The sequence below is a fragment of the Nicotiana tabacum genome, chromosome 13 (genome assembly GCF_000715075.1).
Source record: "Nicotiana tabacum cultivar K326 chromosome 13, ASM71507v2, whole genome shotgun sequence".
Lineage (NCBI taxonomy): Eukaryota > Viridiplantae > Streptophyta > Magnoliopsida > Solanales > Solanaceae > Nicotiana > Nicotiana tabacum.
This window is the reverse complement of record NC_134092.1, coordinates 70,098,628-70,117,733: the sequence shown is the minus strand read 5'-3', so window position 1 is coordinate 70,117,733 and position 19,106 is coordinate 70,098,628. Positions and strand designations below refer to the sequence as shown.

The 19,106-nt window shown below is 36.7% G+C and overlaps 2 protein-coding genes across 2 annotated transcripts; one reads left to right on the top strand and one right to left on the bottom strand.

Moving 5' to 3' along the window:
* Window positions 1-1,780: 1,780 nt before the first annotated feature.
* LOC107775211 (protein NEDD1-like) lies at window positions 1,781-10,080 on the top strand. Its single transcript, XM_016594914.2, has 10 exons — window positions 1,781-2,146; window positions 2,224-2,327; window positions 3,757-4,017; window positions 4,144-4,248; window positions 5,475-5,540; window positions 5,671-5,892; window positions 7,264-7,818; window positions 8,556-9,158; window positions 9,365-9,541; window positions 9,618-10,080. Exons 1-10 carry the CDS (start codon window positions 1,999-2,001, stop codon window positions 9,726-9,728), a joined length of 2,352 nt encoding a protein of 783 aa, XP_016450400.1. The 5' UTR covers window positions 1,781-1,998; the 3' UTR covers window positions 9,729-10,080.
* A 1,415-nt stretch (window positions 10,081-11,495) lies between these two features.
* Window positions 11,496-13,421, bottom strand: LOC107775212 (uncharacterized protein At2g39795, mitochondrial). The gene is made up of 3 exons (XM_016594915.2): window positions 13,074-13,421; window positions 12,005-12,345; window positions 11,496-11,914 (listed from the first exon to the last, which is right to left on the bottom strand). Exons 1-3 carry the CDS (start codon window positions 13,344-13,346, stop codon window positions 11,755-11,757), a joined length of 774 nt encoding a protein of 257 aa, XP_016450401.1. The 5' UTR covers window positions 13,347-13,421; the 3' UTR covers window positions 11,496-11,754.
* Window positions 13,422-19,106: the final 5,685 nt, after the last annotated feature.

The following is a 19,106-nucleotide window of genomic DNA, read 5'->3' as shown; positions in this document are numbered from 1 at the left end:
AGAAATTAGTATAATCATACAATTATAAAATTTTAATATAAAATGTTGATGAATGTTTTTACTCTTTATCATTATACTAGTCGCAGTAAGCCCGTGCTAAGCACGAGCCCAATAATTTAAAGCAAATATTTAAACTCTAAGAGCTTGTTTGGAAGTATATATGTAATTGAATTTGAGTGTAATTTAATATAATTACACAATTTAATATATTTGTCTGTACATTTAATTACTTAGTCCACATAAATTTATGCATAATTAAAATGAGGTAACTATACTTTGCAATTATCAAAGGCGATAAAGAATTAATGGTAATAATATAGTATAATTACCATATGATATTTCAAAACTTATTTTTTTCTTTTTAATATATTTTAAAAAAAAACTATTTTCTTCCTCAGATTTGTCTCTGAGAGCGTACTTCTTGCTCCTAATTCTAGCCCCAGTGCTCATTTTATCCTTTTTTCTACCTACTGCATACTTTCTCTTACTGTGAATCTTTTTAACCCTTTTTATTGTTTTATCTATAGAGTCTTCTTGCTGCTAGTGCAAGTGCTTGTACTACTTCTTCCCCCTTCTCCCTTCTTATTGCATACTTTCCTGCTTTCATTTTTCTTACTGCATGCGTATATTGTAGTAATTTGTGATTTATTGTATATTTTTCTTCTTTATTCCTACTTATGACATCATTATTAATAAATATTGTGCTTTATTATAAATTTAAAATGCTCGTTTTATATGTCTTCTAGATAGACTAATAAATAATATTCATTTGTCTGATTGCTTGATCATGTAAGATTTCAATAATAAACTAAAAAATACGATGTTGACAGACAATATATTATGCAATGTAAGAGATAACTCAATAGAATTGATGCAAATAAATTTAATAGGGATTCTTTTAATGAGAAAGACTTTTTTAAACAAAAATAAATTATCAGCAAAAATAACTACAATTTCACAAGTTACATTAGCTTTAATTAAACTATAAATCTTTTTGTGTAAATTATTGTGAAAGAAAATAATATTTTAGTTGCCAAGAAAGAACCAACAAAGAAGTACACTTTTGAGATAATTAAAGTAAAAAATTCACATTTAGATATTAAAATTTATGAAGTATTATTTTTTTTAGTAAATAATACTAAATATTACATATTAGTTACTCTGATCAATCAACACTAAAACAATATAAATCAAACGAAGAAATGAGAAAGATAAATGGGACCTCTAGGTGCATAACTTAACTATTAGGAAGAAAGTTGGTTGGGGTGGGATGTTGGGGCCCACGTAGGGATTGGAGTGTAGAAGTGTGGCGATGTTTGATGAAATAAGCCCAAGGGCAATTTAGTCAAATCACTCAAAAGATTATGTTGAAACTATGATAAAGTAAAGCAATCATATTGCTACATTTTAACTGAAATTATCAAAACGCGCTTTATGTGCCAAGCATGTTGACCATTGCTTATCCTCTCTTATATATAAGTACTAGTAGTAGATTCATCCTTTTCAAATTCAAATAGTTAAGGAAACAGGATCTCGTTCCATTCAAAAACTAAAAAGGTCCACTTGGGTATAATCCAACAAATACAATATAACATTTTCACCTAACAAATTAAAAATAACGTAGTTAAAAATATCTAAAATCAATTTAAATTATTCACCTTTACAAGTTAAGAGGTATTATTTTGAACTCAAGTATTCACAATAAAGTTTTTTGTGCACTTTAACTTTAACTTTATAATCCAAACAATTATTTTTAAAGTGTTTATGCAGTTAAAAATTTATCTATTTTTATGCATTAGAGAGAGGCGCCTACTTTTTGGGCCAGAACTTTTTTGAATTTCCTCTCTGTCGCTCTCTCTCTCTCTCTCTCTCTGGTAGGGTTCCAAATCAAACACCTAAAATAGAAATACAAAATGCAGAATTATACCACCAACTACTTCACTCTCACTTTCCCATTCATCTTCTAAAAATTCAAATCTAAAATTTTACGTACTAAAGATGGATTCGATAAAGAGCTTGTTGGCGGCAAGTGGGGGTGACACAGTGAAGCTATTTGACCTGTCATTGGAACCGCGTGATCCCTGCATTCTTAGCTACACTCCTTCTCCTGGCTTCCTTGTCAACTCCCTCAAGTGGAACTTTACTAGTCAGTTGATTCAATTTATTTAATTTCAAATATTTAACAGTTTTTGGTTTTTAATCTGGATGTTTTGATTGTTGTAGATTTAGTGGTGGCAAGCGCTGGAGACGACAAGAAGATATCTTTGTGGAGGAAAAATGGACAGAGTTTGGGGACTCTACCCACTGATGCTGGTGACAATATCGAGGTTCTTTTATTTTATTTACCTTTTTGACCTTTTGTTGCAAACTTGAAATTTAAGATTATTTAGTTTTACTAGCAACTGCAAAATATGCAAGTTTAAACCTTTTTTTTCTTCTTTTAAACATGATCAAGTTTAGTATTCGACTGCCAATTATTTCCATGGGTTTTGGCACAGCATTCTTTGTGAAATGGTGAATTTTGAGTGTAGAGATCTGCTGCATCGCCAGCAGTTTGGACCGACTTTTTTTTGTTTTTGTTTTTCCCTCTATTTGCTGCTGAAATTTGCAGGAGGATTGGTGCATTCATACGGTAAATTTTATTTTTGAATGCACAGGCACATATTAGGGATATTAAAATCAGGTTCCAAAACTTAATAGCATAAACTGACCAGGCTGCTTTTGCTATATACATTTTATGCAACATGGATCATTCTGTGCTGTACAGAAAAGTAGACTAAAGTTTTTAATAGAAAAAGATTTCAGTTGTTTTGCTGTAGTAGCTTCAATTGTTGATTTTTTTTCCAACGAAGTAACATCTAATATGATTATGATAAATTGTCCCACGGGCAGGGCTTTGGTCTAGTGGTAAGAGAGCAGTATGCAATGCATGGCTTAGGCAAACTTCACGTGTTACATGGTATTTACGTGGAGAAGGTTTGGCCCATTATCTACCAAGTTTTGAACCATTCACCACGGGTCCTTGGTGGTTTCTCGGTTATAAAAGATACTGATTATGACAAATTATGCATGTATCATCTAATACACTGATGGTGTCACTTTGATTAGTGGATGTTGCACTCAAACATTCTCCAATAATTAGTTTTCTTTAGGGTTTTCTCCATTTCAGGTGTTGAATGGTAAGTTTTTTAAATACTGTTAAAAGTGTTAACACGCCAACTGCAAGGCCGCAGGTTCAAGTTCACTAAAGAAAGACATCTAGATGAGATCGTTCGAACCACAATAATTTTGTTAAGTGGAAGTCAGAATGATGTCATTTTTGCTAAATCAAAACAGTGTTTTTGTTGTTGGCTTATCAAGAAATCCATAGTTTACTACTTTATTTACTGATAAAAAAAGAGTCTGTACTTTACATCTTTGTATATTGAATCTTCTGTCATAGAATTTGTGTTCGCCTCTGGGTTTGAATGGGACAAAGATAGGGTTTAGTAGGATAAAGAAATGGATCCCTGAAGGTTCGATTATCCTATATAGGTTTATGAAAATACGGATGCTGGATTAATGTGTGCTATATTGCTATTCGTGGCAAAAAGGTGAAGACAAGATGATTGGTTAGAATAAAGTTAGCTTCCTATCCCATCTGCTACAACCTAACATGGGTCTATAGTATAAGCCGTCAACATTTTTTCGGAGTCCACCTTGTTTAGTGGGCTATCAATCAATTATCCACAAGTAGTTACTTTATATCACTTGCAGGAGTCTATTTCAACAATTAACTTTAGCAGCAAAGCATCCAGATACATTTGTTCTGGAGGCAGTGGTCAAGTTGTACGAATATGGGATTTGCAGCGGAGGCGTTGCATCAAATGGTTGAAAGGTCATACTGATACTATTAGCGGTGTAATGTACAATTGCAAAGATGAGCACTTAGCTTCTATCAGTCTTAATGGGAATCTCATACTTCACAACCTGGCTTCTGGTGCGAAGGCTGCTGAACTCAAGGATCCAAATGAGCAGGTTAATTCATTCTTTCTAAGTCCTACTTTGCTGAAAGCTGCTTATAGCTGCAATTTGCTTTTGGTGCTTGCTATGATGCTTTGTTTTCTGATGCCATCTATCTTTGTCTGATTATCACAAGACCAGGTTTTGAGAGTCCTTGATTATTCCAAGATTAGCAGGCACTTATTGGTGACAGCTGGTGATGATGGATCGATCCACCTGTGGGATACTACTGGTCGCAGTCCCAAGGTTTGTTATATGTCATTTTGGTGTTTTGAGACGATAAAATTTGATCTCGTTACATCTCCTGCTAGTGCCTAGATCCGTCTTGGTTAAATGGGTTATCGGTTGAGAATTACTAGGGAATTCTTTTCTTTCTCCTCGACATCTGCATGTGCAAGTCAAATCTCATCTGGCTAATTTGGTATAGGCACTAGGCTATAGAACATTTCTGGTAGAGTGTTTTCTGAAACAAGCATCCACTATCCATTTGCAACTTACAACTGTTACATCTCAAAGGGCTTGACAGTTTTAAGAAACTCATCACTGCTCTTTGGGGGTCTCACAGTGTTTTACTCACGAAAAGAGAAATTCTTACTGCTATAGGTGCTGTGACTGTTTGAAGCACTATTCTTTGTAGCTTGCGGACTTCAAAGAAGGAATGTGAGCTTGCACGTGACACTGAATAACGGTTATGAATTTTCTGAAGTTTTCAGATAGATAATTATTTTGGAACCTCCAAGCCCGTCTCAATACTTATATTGCCTCCCCACCTGCCGAAGTTGAGAACATGTCATGGTTCTTCCTCTGATCCTTCTCCACTGCTCTTCCTTTTCCTACTCTTCCCTCCCTTTATTTATTTGAAAGATGAGACGTGGATGTCCTTTTTTTTTTGATAAGGTAAAAGTTTTATTAATAAAGGTACCAAGAAGGTACTCAAAAATATAACCAAACAAGACAGCCCCTACAACAATCTCTAGTTACATATTTCCAAGTGAGTCCAGAAATTCCAGATACTGATCAATACTCTCTAGTGTACTCCTTTTACACCAAAAAAAACAGATTTTGCAAACAAAGGTTCCTGACTCTAGAGATGTGGTTCTTTTTATTCTCGAAACAAGCACTGTTTCTCTCTGTCCAAATAGTCCAGAAGACGCATAAAGGGATAGTTCTCCAGATCTGCTTTTGTATCCTTCCAATCCTCTGCCCGTTCCAGCTCTCCAACAAATTGTTAACATCTGATGGCATAACCCAAGCCACACCATCATCAGACATGCTTTGATAGCCATAATGGTTGAATTTTCCAAGTTCCTGAAACTTTCTTGCTTTGCATTTTGTGTTAAATCTTTTATTATCCTTTAATTTAGTGGTTGACTTCTTTGGGGTTGTTGTCTCTCTCTTATACAGTTATATCTGTCTTGCCAGCTGTAAAATTTGTTTCGTTGGATAACTGGTAGTTAGTTTTACCTCTATAGGTTTCTTGGCTAAAGCAGCATTCTGCACCAACTTCTGGCGTTAGTTTCTCACCATCAAATGACAAGGTTTTCTCTATTATACTCATTAACTAGTACACCTATTGCATACCTGTTCTAGTGAAGAATTGTAAATCCTTCCTCAGGCCAAATGATTGTAAGCATTTTCTTAGGTATGGTTTTACTCTTATGATTGCAGATTGTTGCTAGTGTTGGTATGGATAAGAAGTTGTACACTTTTGACTCAGGGTCAAGAAGGCCATCATTTTGCATTCCTTATGAGGCACCTTTTTCTTCACTGGCATTTACTGATGATGGCTTCACTCTAACAGCTGGAACAAGTAGTGGCCGTGTGGTATTCTACGACGTTCGTGGAAAACCACAACCTTTGACTGTTTTACGTGCTTATGGAACTTCTGAGGTCTTTTATTCTTCTCTTCTTAATAAAGTATTTGTGTTGAGGATCAATTTCTCCTTACTGTGTACTTGACTCGTCATTTCATTACCTTGGTTGGCAAAACATGAGAAAAGAAAAGAAAATTAAAGAAAAGATTTAGTTCCCTATTACTAAAGGGTGGAGATACCAGTATTGTCAAAGGCTCATTTAAGGCGCGCTTAAGCCCTGAAGCTCAGAAAAGCTCAGGGAGGGCGCTTCGCCTTGCTTAAGCTGCGCTTCAATGTAGACAAAGCACTAAGGTGTACGCCTTATTGCCCATAAATTCTATCTTGAATCGAGCGGTGCTAAACGACAAATATTATCAGCAAACAAGTTTATTAGTTGTTGACAAAGACATTAGGAATGGGTCTGTTTCTTTTTTCTTGAATTACATATGTATTTTATTTTTTTCCTTAGTTGCGCCTTTTTTAACCAAAGCCCGCACTTTAGTTGCGCTTTGCGCTTAAAGCCCCAATCTACCTGGAGCCCTTTTTAGAGCTTTTCGCTTTTGACAACACTGGGAGATACGTAACCATATAACAAATTCCATTTGGTGTGTGTATGCATATAGACTTTAGCCCACTTGTTGTCTTCAAATTATACCTTCCAGTGATGATTGAATTGGATATACATGCAATGGTAAATGGGGCAAGAGGAGATGAGGCGGACAGGTAGGTGATCCATGTGCCATTCTGCGGCTTCTGCCAATATATGGCATGTATTAAGAGGTTAAAGATAGCCAGCATTTGCTTTGGGGAATGGGTGGTCCACAAGCTGTTGACCACCTACCCTGATACACTCAGAATGCAGCAATAGGGTACAAAAGCAGCACCTCACTCAGTCAGGCATGACAACCAAATTTCTGCTCAGTCAAACGTGGAAAATAATTTAAGGCACTTATGAATTTCCTGAAATCGGAAAACATTGTTAGGATATCCTTATTCCTTGTTTCTTCCTTGGCTAGATGTTTCTTTGTGTCATTTGTGTATCAAGGTAGACCGATGTGTATAATCTGATTGATGAGCTGGAAGATGGTATGCAATGTTGGTTTTTGGGGTTTGGGTGGGGGAGCTGGTCTGAGAAGCTCTTCTTCTTTCTCTCGCACACACACACACACTCTCTCTCTCTCGCTCAGCAGAACAACACAGCGTGGTGTTTCTTTATCTATTTGTATATCAGCATAAACAGACCAATGGCATCCACTCTGATATTCTGCAATTATCATGTTCTGGTTGTCTTATATTTATATATATTGTTTATCAGCTTGTAAAATCCAGCTCTGTTCCTATTCTTGACACTAGCCTTCTTACTCTTATTTATTTCCTCTTACTAGTAAAGTCTGATATGAATTAACAGGCTGTGACAAGTCTATGCTGGCAAAGAGCAAAACCTGTAATGGTCAATGAAAACAATTGCACAACAGAAATAGCTCTTCTGGGCAGTGCTGTGGAGGATTCGATTTTAATGCCTGACCCACTTCCTGCTACGACATCATCAAGCCTATCAACTTCCATGACAACATCAGGTTCCAGAACCACTGTTCGTTCAGGTTCTGTGGACTCATTTTCTTTTCCAGCAGGCAATACGGGATCTACATCTGGGACACTAGGTTTATCTCCATCCGAGGAAACACCCATACGAAGTAGTTTGTGGAAAGGTGGATCTTTGACACGATTACACGCTCCTCGTAACTTCAAGGATGATATGGAAGTCTTTTCTCCTCTTAATGAAGTTCAGCCAATTACACCTTCACTTGATAAGTTTTGGGATGATCAGGAAGGTTTTAAAAAGGATCTTGATAAGAGATCATCTTTGCTATTTCCTTCTTCTCGAAGGTTTCCACTTCCAGTTGAGGGTGGCAATGACAACCGCCTCATATTTGATTGGAAATCAAGTTCCTTGCCCAAACAGGTTTGCGTCTTGTCTGGTTGATGTACCTTGATTTATTTGCTTTTAGAGAGCAAATTATTTCATTGTTTGCTGGACACATAGTGAAGTTGTGAGTTTCTCTTCTACATGCAGAAACTTGTTTTGTTAAAATTTTCTAAGTTGATTTGCTGCAAATGGTGCTTTCGATATCCAGTGTTGTCAAAGGTGAAAAGCTCTAAGAAGCACTCCAAGTTTATTGATTGGGGCACTTTAAGCGCAAAGTGCAATTCAGGTGTGAGCTTTAGTAAAAAAGGCTCAATGACAAAAAAATAAAAAATATATGTAATTTAAGAAAAAGTAAAAATTTCATTCATATTATTTTCCTTAACAACTATTACACTTATTTGCCGATTATATTTGTTTAGTACAACTCGACTCAAGATAGAGCTCATGGGCAATGAGTGCGCATGCGTCAGTGCTTTGCACTACACTGAAGTGCAACTTAAGCAAGGTGAAGCGCTCTCCACGAGGTTTTCTGAGCATCAGGCTTACGCGCACCTTAAATGAGCCTTTGACAACACTGGCGATATGTAGTTGAAGTAAATAATTTCTTAACTCGCAACTTCTAACCAGATTCTTGGGTGCTAAATAATTTTGTGAAGTCGGTCCAAAAAGTGGCGTCAGCATTCTGATACTGAAGTCAATGACTGGATTAACATCAAATGCATGATTAATTTTCCTTTCTTGACAAGTATTTCATATCTTTGACATTCCTGCAGGAGGATACTTCTTCGGCACAGTTGTCTTCTACTCCTACATCTTTCCGTAGTGATGATTCTTCCTCCATAACTCCTCCAGAAGCTTGGGGTGGTGAGAGATTATCTGATAGATTATCTCACCTTCGGCAGTCAGGAAACATGCCTTCTCGTTTTGCAACATCGACATCTGGTCCTCTTGCACCAGGAACAATGTTCTCTGGATTACAGGATACTTTTCCAGCAACTCAGAGTATCAGCTCTTCGAGCAATTCTAGTCTGAGTTTGGCAAATTTGCGCATTAAAGAAAATTCAGATGAAGAAATTTCTCTAGGATCGTCAGAACATATCCCCTCTATTTCCACATCTTTTTCAGTTGGAATAAAAGGCATTACAGGGCAGGGTACTCTTGATTCTCTTGGTTCAACTATGACCCTTCCACGAAGATTTTCCAGTTATGCTGAGAGAATAAGCACCAAGCCGTCCTTCAGTGATGGAACCCTTTCTGTTGGTTCTCCAAAAACTAAGAAAACTGGAGCTGAAACAAGGGAGGAGCTTCTGAATAGCTTGTTGTCTAGGTCTGATACGTCATCTACTACAGCAGCTGGTGCTTTCCAAGCAATGAATGTATGAAACAGGAAAACCTGGCTGTTCCTCTTTATCTTAGGCGTCATCTGTTATGATTCATCACAGATTGTTTTCACCTTTGTGTTTTTCGAAGAGAATCTCGGAAGCATGAGCTGGTGAAAAGAGTCTTCATGTTGAATCCTTCCAAATGCCATAGGCTTATCTTTTCAATAGAAAGTTTTCATTTGACCTATGAATTTTTACAGGGTGAAGTCAGACAATCACAAACATCCACACTGCCTGAATTGCAGCAGGGAAGTTCCTTCCAACTCCAGCTGTTTGAACGTAAGCAGGAAGAAACTTTGTCTTTCATTCAAAGAACCGTTCATGAGCAAATGAGGAATCTTCATTTAGAATTGATAAGTCAAAATCATATGCTGCAGGTACATTTCTTAAGTTTGTACTATCTAGTTCTTTGGTTGTATATTATCTGTAACTTAGATTTGGAAACATATACAGATGGAAATGTCTAGTCGTTATAACTTGATCTTGGACAACCAAAAGGTTCTCTTCGATCGCCAGACTTTGATATTGGAAAACCTAGCAGAGCTGATGAAGAGGTTCAATTAGTTTGAAGAGAAACACGGAAGCTTGGTCAGTTATTATGACTAGAGTAGCCAGAGGTCCTGCTCTAAAATAAGTAGGTCATTATGTATTCCTTTAGTTTTAGCCATGTACTGCAATGTTGTTTTGAGAGACTTGTATTGACAGGCGTGTAGTAACTAGAGAGTGGAAAGAAGTGTTATTGTGTGTGTATCTAAACGTGGTAGAATTTTGGGGTTTATTTTGTCCTAATATAGTAAAAGAGAGAGAGCGAAGGCTGATCAATATTTGAGAATTAGAGCGTTGTATGGTTATGCACAGAAGTTGGATAGGCCAATTTAATTTAATGTACATATCATCTGATTCACTTTGATTAGCATACTTCCTTCTAAGTTGAGCATTGTCATCTTTGTACCCAGGTTATGCATCTTTCTTTAGTTCATTACTGAGATGTTCACGAGCTACTTCTCAGTTTTAGATAATCCCCAAGTCTTAAAATGTCTAGTTTCATAAGCAATTAATTATAGTATGATAAGTAGGTAGTAGTAATTAATGCAAGTAAAATGAGCACGTATTACAAGAGAAAATGGACGCAAAACATTTTAAAGATGGAGAGCACTGAAGTAGCAGCCATGGTGCTTAAAGCTTCATGATCGCCGAGAGGTTGAGAGTGGAGAAATATACTTAGGATCTGTAAAACTAGAGTTTCTCCTTCTTTCTTTATTAACTACTTTATTGTAAAACTTACGGATAGTAATAACTAAAATGTAATTATATTTTTTATTGTTGTGATAAATCAAACTTGAAAACTCATTGGGAACAAGATTGCTTAAGTTCTACCGCCAGTTTTTTCTTTCCGTGTAATTTGTGGAATTGGCTAAGCTTAAAGTTTAGTGCTAAGCAATGTGCGTTGTGATTTTGTCGGCATATCTGGCGTCTTGTCATTCCTAAAGCACTTCGAAAGTAGTAGATTTCATCAAGAGCTACCGGTACAAGCCGATATTAGCACTATAGCAATTGCATTTTAGGCATTTTACTATCTTCAAAAAGAAAATTCTGGTTCTTTCTAAGAGTTCATCTTTTTCTTTGAAGAAACACGGCCTTTTAGGGTATTCATACAAGAATAATTTAAGAAGTGGGAGTGAATAAAATTGATATTTGACAACTAAGGGATGCTTTTGAATCCATCAATCCTCAACAATAGTATGAGACGACCGATAATCAGTCCCCATACTAGATGGAGAAACACCATGGTCCAGTCAAGCTTAGAACTGACAACTGAAGATGCAAGCCAGTACAAATTCCAAAAATCTGTATGCTAAGGGACTGATGAAGATCACCGGCATACATGTCTATACTGATTTGCGAAGGAAACAACCTAGGTAAGTAATAAGCTAGCGACGCTAATATAATCAACAAAAGAGAAGCACTAAGAACTGACGTCCTAAAGAGTAAATGAATATAAGACACCAAACTAGGGGCCTACTAAACGCCTAGATGTGATAACCGGAAAATTAGCGAATTTGACAAAGCAGGCCCTAAATCAAGGCAAGGCAGATGACAAAAGAAAAACATACCAAATGAGACGTAGAGAAGAACCCAATAGTCAAAGATGGTAAGAAAGGGAGTATAACATTAGAGATGATACTCTCTGGAAATTCCATGAGAATAACTTAAACACTATTTAGCAACAGATGCAAAAAAAAAGAAAAAAAAGAAGAAAGCAATCTCGTTAACAAGCAGCAAAATATGCAGGCAAAGAAGACAAAATTAAAACTAGCTGACAAAGCATAATGAAAAAAACTCCAAAAGGACAACTCTAATATATGGGTGTATAGAATTCACCAACATTTCTTCTTAACTTGCCAAAGACTTGGATATCTCATGGTAAAGTAACTTTATCAATGATAGACAGTAAGATTTAGCAAAAGTAACCTAAAGGACTTCGCAATCAAGGTATTGATCGATGACAGACAGTAAGATGTAGCCAAAATAACATTACCCTACTAAAACATCAAGAACTTATGGGACAATTGTTCACAGAAAGTAGAATCTATGCCTCAATGAATTTCTCTAGATTCTTAAGCCACATCACGTATTCCCTGCCGTCCTTGTTGATCATGTACTCGTGCAAGAAGTTAGTTGCGCTGGGTTTGATCCCCCTAATCTCCAGATACTTGTGGAAAGCCTTTTGGAGGTTTTCATCCAAATCCCTAATCGAGAAAGCACATCTTCTATTAGTATACAAAAAAAAGACTGATATGGATGTAAGCCAGCCATTTAAATAAAATTTCAAGACTTACGAGAAATCAGGTCCTTCATAAGCAATTTGATCCTCAGAAGCATTAGGATCTTTGATTGACAAAGTGTCGATAGCAATCTCATCAGCAAAAGCTGTGCAACCAAACTCCAAAGAAGGTCCATTCTTCTTAGACACCCTAACAACAAGAGGAATTTGAGACTGATTGGCCCTTTCTCTATCATCGTCATCGTTGTCATTCTCATCTTCATCACCAGTAACAAGGTCAGGCATGTGAACTTCGACATCAATAGATTCACCTTGATATTCTCTTGTCAATGTTACAGTCTGTTGTCCCGGATGGTCGTCAATCTTGAAGGGGAAACCCTTAGGAGCCTCCTCAACCTGCAATGATAACAAAAAATAATGATAATAGTCTTAAGTCTGCTAATGTAGTACTAGCACTTTTTTTATAAAATAAAAAACAGCATAAATTTAAAGCAGGGATGAGGGCTTGGAAAAGCTCCAAGAAAAGTTCAGAATAAGACCTGCCATTAAGCAGTAACAGCAAGTCACACACAGAAGTTCGTCCATATAAGAAAAAGGGGAAAAGGAGAAAAGGGCAAAATTTACCACTTCACAGAACTGTTAATATTTACCCTTAAGTTTTCGAATAAATTTGCCCTCGATATAGCTTTTTGATAACCAATGCTCCTTGCCTTATAGGAACAGTGGTAGCAAAAGGTAAATTTAACCTTTTCCATTTTAAAATTTTTCGAGTAAATTACACTCTAAATTTGCTTTTAAGGTAAAATTACTCCAAAACTGGGCGTTTTTCTTACGGGTGGAGGGAGTAAGATTAAAAGAGAGAAAAAAAAGTCCTTGAAATAAATAATTTTCTCCATAAATTAGTCTATAACAAGATACATATAGGAACTAAAAATCAGAGACAAATATTAGAATCCACAAATTACAGCGTAGCTATTACCAAACGAAATAAGGTCAATATGTACTGCTAGACAATAACTCAAAACGTTCTTTTTACTCATTTACTTTCTATTCAGATAACAAAAAGAACAGAGAAGAAATATTAGAATTCAATTTTTCATTTAACATGAAGGTTAAAAAAAAACCTCGTCATGTTCGTCAGATTCCTCGGCACATAGGATTTCGGACTGAATGACTTTAAGGAGTGACTCATCAGAACTGGGCCGCTTGGTCGAATAGCAATGAAGGGTAGAGGGTAATGAGCTTCGGAAGAAGTTTCTAGACGTAGCGCCACGGTTAACTACGGTGGAGAACAGAGCAAAGGATCGATGGTTGTAGCTCTGAGTTCTACCGATGACTCGAACAGCTAAAGGTACAACTTGAGAAGCTGTTCGTCTAATTATGTTAGTGACAGCCATTTTTGGGGATTGTCGGAGGGGTAAGAGCTTTCAGGGTTTAAGGAGAAAGGGAGGCTTGGGTTTTAGGGTTTTGGCGACATGTTATAATAGGCGGATTCGGGACTTTTTCAGAAATTTAGAACTTGAAGTCGGGGTAGAATGGGAAGTGCAAATTTAAAAAAACGTGCAAATACGAGCATAAGACTTTAAAAAATGGCAAATACATCGGCAGCCCTTTAACTTGTTTTCACTTTGCACTATACTTATTCTTAAGGTAGTTCTATTTAAACTGTAGCTGTTAATCGGATCGGGCTGATCCGTGTACAACCCGGTTCAACCCGATACTGTAGCGTGGGGGAGGGCTAGGACGGATTGGGTGGGGAGCGGGTTTCAAACGAACAGTTTTTTAATACCGGTGCACCGGAACCCGCTAAACCCGTTAACGGGCTACAGCCCGGTTCAACTCGATTTTTAACGTTTTTTTTTAATTTATATATATATATATATATATATATATATATATATATATATATATATAATTACTCAAATTCAAATATGACCGTTGGTCAACGACCTTTTTTTGCAGAAATGGCTATTTCGGCCTACCCCTTAAGAAAATAGCCCCACACCCCTAGTATTTAATAAATTACAATTTTAACCTTTTAAAAACTATAAATTGCCCCCATTCTTCTTCATTTTTCCTCACAATTCACTCTCTTGCTACTCTAATTCTCTCTTGATATTATTGATTATTGTTCTTAAATTCTCAATTACTTATTATTTCAAGTTTCATCAAATATTTAATTTAGCCATTACAAAATTATTATTATCAAATATTAAGTATTCAAGTGAAGTGTGGTATCAACTATCAAGTATCGATCTATCAATTGAAGTTTGGTTTTTGATATCAAATTTAGTGCGGCATCCGGAATCCTGGTACACTCGTTCTATATCTTTCTCTTCTTTGGTGTACATTTATTTTATTATTTACAATTATTAATTTAATTTACATAATGGATATATTTAGATCAGCCAAAAAAGTGTGCACTAGTAGAGGTGGTAGTAAGAAAACTTCCAAAAGATCAAGAGGTGGTGCTTGTTCTTCTAGTAGCTTTACACATATTCTAGTGTGCTTCAGAGATTGGATAAGATCAGAACGACGAAATCAAGGGCGTGACGAGGTAGATGAAGCGGGGGACCAAAAAATTGGAGATATAATGGTTTATTGTTCTGATTCAACCAATGCCGGAAACCAAGAACCTCATGTTGACATGGATGAACTTACAAAAATGATGCAAAGCATGTGATGTACTATTTTTTTATATATATAATTGTTGTAAACTTTTAATTTGCAAGTTTAAAAATAACAAAATCAAAAAAGAACTTGCAACTTAATTTGAAGTATTATATATTATTCAATAAAAATATCAAATGAAAGTCTTCGGAGCTTTATCCTTACATATTGCCTATTGGTCTTATTAAATAATTTTTTGTAGCCGCTTACTTTCAAATTTTAATTTTAAAATTATAAAATTCAAATTTAAAATTTAAAATTTTAAACTTCAAAGTTTAATTCTAAGCATTAAAAGTTTGCAAACACTTAAATATCAATAACATTGAATAAGAAAAACAAAATTTACTTTAAAAAAAAATCCACGGTCCGCTAACAACCCGCTAAGCCCGAACCCGGACGGACAAAAAAAAACCCGAAAAATATAGCCCGCTAACAGCCCGCAACGTTAAACCGACGGGCTGATTTTTTTTTTGTGTCCAGACCGTCCCAGCCCGCCCGTTAAATACCCATTTTAAACGCTCCAACCAATCCTTTAGTGTATCATCTAGACATAAAAAGCTGACATGGCAAGGCGAATGTTTCTCACATTTTTCAAGCGCGTGAATGGTCCAAAAAATAAACTCCCCATACTTATTGCCGGAAAATAAATAGTTTTTGCCAGAAAATTTTCCGCTAAAATTCTCTTTTAATTTTTCAGTGTAGATATAATACCATGTACACAAAGGAGTAATTTCAAGACCGAAGCTTCTGCTTTAAAACATATAATTTAATATTGATTATCTCGTTTTTAAGATCCAAGCTTCCGTTTCAAGACTTACTCAAAAACAACCATGACTAAGAGTAGCTTTCTAAAAATAGCATTCATATATATATATATATATATATATATATATATATATATATATATATATATATATATATATATATATATATGAACATGAAGCGCCTCAAATCGGTCAAACTATATTTTATCAAAAACTATATGGGGGGATTGTATTTGATGAGAAGAAGCATGTACAACATCTGAACCCTACTGAATTGGCGTGAAATTGGAATTGGCATTTTGTCGAACACCTTGTATGCTTAACTTGCCAAATTCTCCATTTTTCAAATTTGTCGTAGCTGAGTGGATCAAATTTGAAGAAGAAGGGGTTAGAAACACTCCCCTGAAGTGCAAAAACTTTTTGGCATTGATTTTGCTGCATTTGATTTACTTGAACACCATTTCCGACCAAATAGAGCTCGCCGGAGCTTGGAGCTTCATTGGAGTTGCCATTTTTGAAGTTGGAATGTTCCAAATTGTAGTGGGGAGATAGATTACGACCTGGGGAAGAATCTCCCCCGCTTGGATTGGCTCGAGTATGTTCAAACCTTCTAAATTTATTTATGTCCAAATTAATAATTTTTGTTTTGTTATATTTCAGATCTGTCGATGTTGAATAACTGAATGTATAACTTGGAGGTTTGTGGAAGAATTTGTTTAATTATTAAAAGGAAAGATGAAAGAATGGAGAAGAAGAGGCCAAGGTTTGTACTGAATGATTGTATTGGCAGAAGAAGTTTGGGGAATGAGGGCGGGGGGTTGTCGGGAAGATGACAGAGGGTTCTTATTTTTCTTTTTTTAACTTTTTTCTTTTTATAAAAGTTTATTTTTGAAGTTAAATCCACATGCATCCTTCTAGGTGACGGGCGTGTGGGCGTGCACCGAGTGAATTGGGATTCTGTAGTTTCCATTGCACTGAATAATGGCCCTATTTTATTTATATCTGTGTTTTCGCCATGTGATAAAGTAATTGAGATGTCAATCATGCTAGATATCATATTTAGGCTTTATACCGATATTGTTTGGACCCATAGTGGTTGTTTCTTACTGTCATCTCACTGATTTCATTGCTATTTCGTACTCAGTCATATTCATGCATTCATACCTTATCTCAGTCTCAGATATTACTTATTGATACAACATATCATTGTTGTCGGGCTAGTTTCATGACAATGTGAGCCCGTTAGTGAGACTGGAGAGATTGATGACTGAGTGAGGCCGAGGGTCTGAGTGAGAGTGACATTTTGGGATCGGGCTGCACGCCACAACATATTATATTGATTATATTTTATATGGTTCGGGTTGCAAGTCGCAACGAGCCTTAGGTCTGTATATATATATATATATATGGATCGGGTTGCACACCGCAACGAGCCTTATGGCTATTTATATATTATGGGATCGGCCTGTACGCCGCAGCGATATAGCACTTGGGCTGAAAGAGCCTCTACGGAGTCTGCACACCCCCAGTGAGCGCAGTCGACTATATATATATGGATCGGGTTGCGCGCCGCAACGGGCCTTATGGTCATATATGGACCGGGCTGCACGCCGCAGCAGGTAGTGTACAACGCTTGGTGATTGAGTGTGCTGAGCCTTGAGCATAGTGAGAGAGAATTCGAGACAGTGAGATTGAGTACTCTGGGAGTGTGAGTACATGATTCATCTCTGAGATACATGGCATTGGCATGCACACATGACATACATGCATAGAGACACATTTTTTCTCATGTTGTACAGTATCACGTCATTCATGACTTTTTACACACATTGATATGTGGACATAGAGAGGTATTTCACACTTGCTATCTGGAAAGAAAATGAAATATCTTATTTATTATGGAAATGATACTTGGAAAAATTACAGTTTTCAAACTTACTCGTATTTTTGGCATTTTCGGTAAAAGATTTGGGTTTTCACTAAGATACTTGAAAAACATGACTATTTTCTGGAACTGTGAACGAGCTGAGCATTTTACTTCTGGGATACATCTTTTATTACTTGTATTATGCTGTTATGAACTGTTGTGGGATATTGGTTTTGAACCCGACCTTGGTACAAGCCCGTCACTACTTTCAACCTAAGGTTAGGTTTGTTACTTAATGAATACATGGGGTCGGTTGTACTCATACTACACTTCTGCACCTTGCGTGCAGATGTTGGTTGCTGATGTTGCTGTGTTCGATGGGAGCTGGATTGAAGATGTACCTGCGTCCCGACTGTAGCTGCCTTTCGTTCGTGGTAGCTTTAGATCTGTAAAACTCTGTTTATGTACTATTCAAACAGACTATCTATTTATTTCATTTTCGCTTTATAAACTCTATTCTTAGAAGCTCATGATTTGTACTACCAGTTCTTGGGGAATGTATTAGATTCAGATATTTCTTTACTTAATTGCTTTATTAATTGTTATTAGAATTGGTTAGTGGTTAATTGGCTTACCTAGCGGGTTGGGTTAGGTGTTATCACGACTAGTCGAATTTTGGATTGTGACAGGTGGTATCAGAGCTCTAGGTTCATAGGTTCTACAAGTCATGAGCAAGTGTCTAGTAGAGTCTTGCGGATCGGTATGATGACGTCCATACCTATCTTCGAGAGGCTACAGGACATTTAGGATATACTTCCCATCTTTCTTTCCTTATCGTGCGGCATTGATTCATCTTGAAGCATAACTCTTTGAATTCCTTCCACTCATTCAAATGCGCATGTGAGAGCTCGATATCGGCTGTGCGCCGACTGCTTATGATTCCATGGTTGAGGTGCGAGATGTGATTTTGGTGTGCTGATGATGGGCCAGTCTAGAGGACTAGAGGCCAGGTTTTGACTGTAGCTCGAGCACATAGATTTTGATTGTGTGAGCACGTGCTTTTGGACTTATACGTCCGGTAGTGTTCCTATGAGTAGATGTAATGACATGACCGATCGTTTTGAGCTCTAGCGCGTCGTTCAGAGGTTTGAGGCCATGAGCAGTTTCACTTCAGGTATTATGACTTGTACGCGTGGTCGAGATTGAATTTTGGAAAGTTCGGAGTTAAATTGGAAAGAAAATTCTCATTTCAAAAGCTTTAAGTTGGAAGAATTGACTAAGATTGGATTTTAGAGTAGACGGCTTCGAAATCGAGATTTGAAAGTTCCAGCAGGTTCGTATGATGATTTCAGACTTGGGCGTATGTTCGGATCGGGTTTTGGATGCCCCGGGAGCATTTCGGCACCTATTGTGGAAGTTAGCATTTTGAAAGAATTCCATAAATTTGGGTTGAAGTGCATTTCAATGTTATCGATGTCCGTTTGGAATTTCAAGTCTGAGAATAGCTCCGTATGGTGATTCCGGTATTGGGAGCGCGTCCGAAAGTGGATTTGGAGGTCCGTAGGTCATTTTGGAGTCGTTTGGCGAAAGTTAGAAATTTGAAGGTTTTTGAGAAGTTTGACCGGAAGTGGACTTTTTGATATCGGGGTCGAAATCCGATTCCGGAAGTTGGAGTAGGTCCATAATGTCAAATGTGACTTGTGTGCAAAATCTGAGGGCAATCGGACGTGATTTGATAGGTTTCAGCATCGAATATAGAAGTTTTAAGTTCTAAAGTTCATTAAGCTTGAACTGGAGTACGATTCATGATTTTAGCATTGTTTGATATGATTCGAAGGCTCAACTAAGTTCGTAAT

Coding starts and splice junctions, on each gene's coding strand:
- LOC107775212 (XM_016594915.2), bottom strand. CDS start 13,346: ATGGCTGTCACTAACATAATTAGACGAACAGCTTCTCAAGTTGTACCT. Junction 12,346..13,073: donor AATCTGACGAACATGACGAG/GTTTTTTTTTAA, acceptor TTATCATTGCAG/GTTGAGGAGGCTCCTAAGGG. Junction 11,915..12,004: donor TATGAAGGACCTGATTTCTC/GTAAGTCTTGAA, acceptor TTTCTCGATTAG/GGATTTGGATGAAAACCTCC.
- LOC107775211 (XM_016594914.2), top strand. CDS start 1,999: ATGGATTCGATAAAGAGCTTGTTGGCGGCAAGTGGGGGTGACACAGTG. Junction 2,328..3,756: donor ATGCTGGTGACAATATCGAG/GTTCTTTTATTT, acceptor TATCACTTGCAG/GAGTCTATTTCAACAATTAA. Junction 9,159..9,364: donor GTGCTTTCCAAGCAATGAAT/GTATGAAACAGG, acceptor GAATTTTTACAG/GGTGAAGTCAGACAATCACA.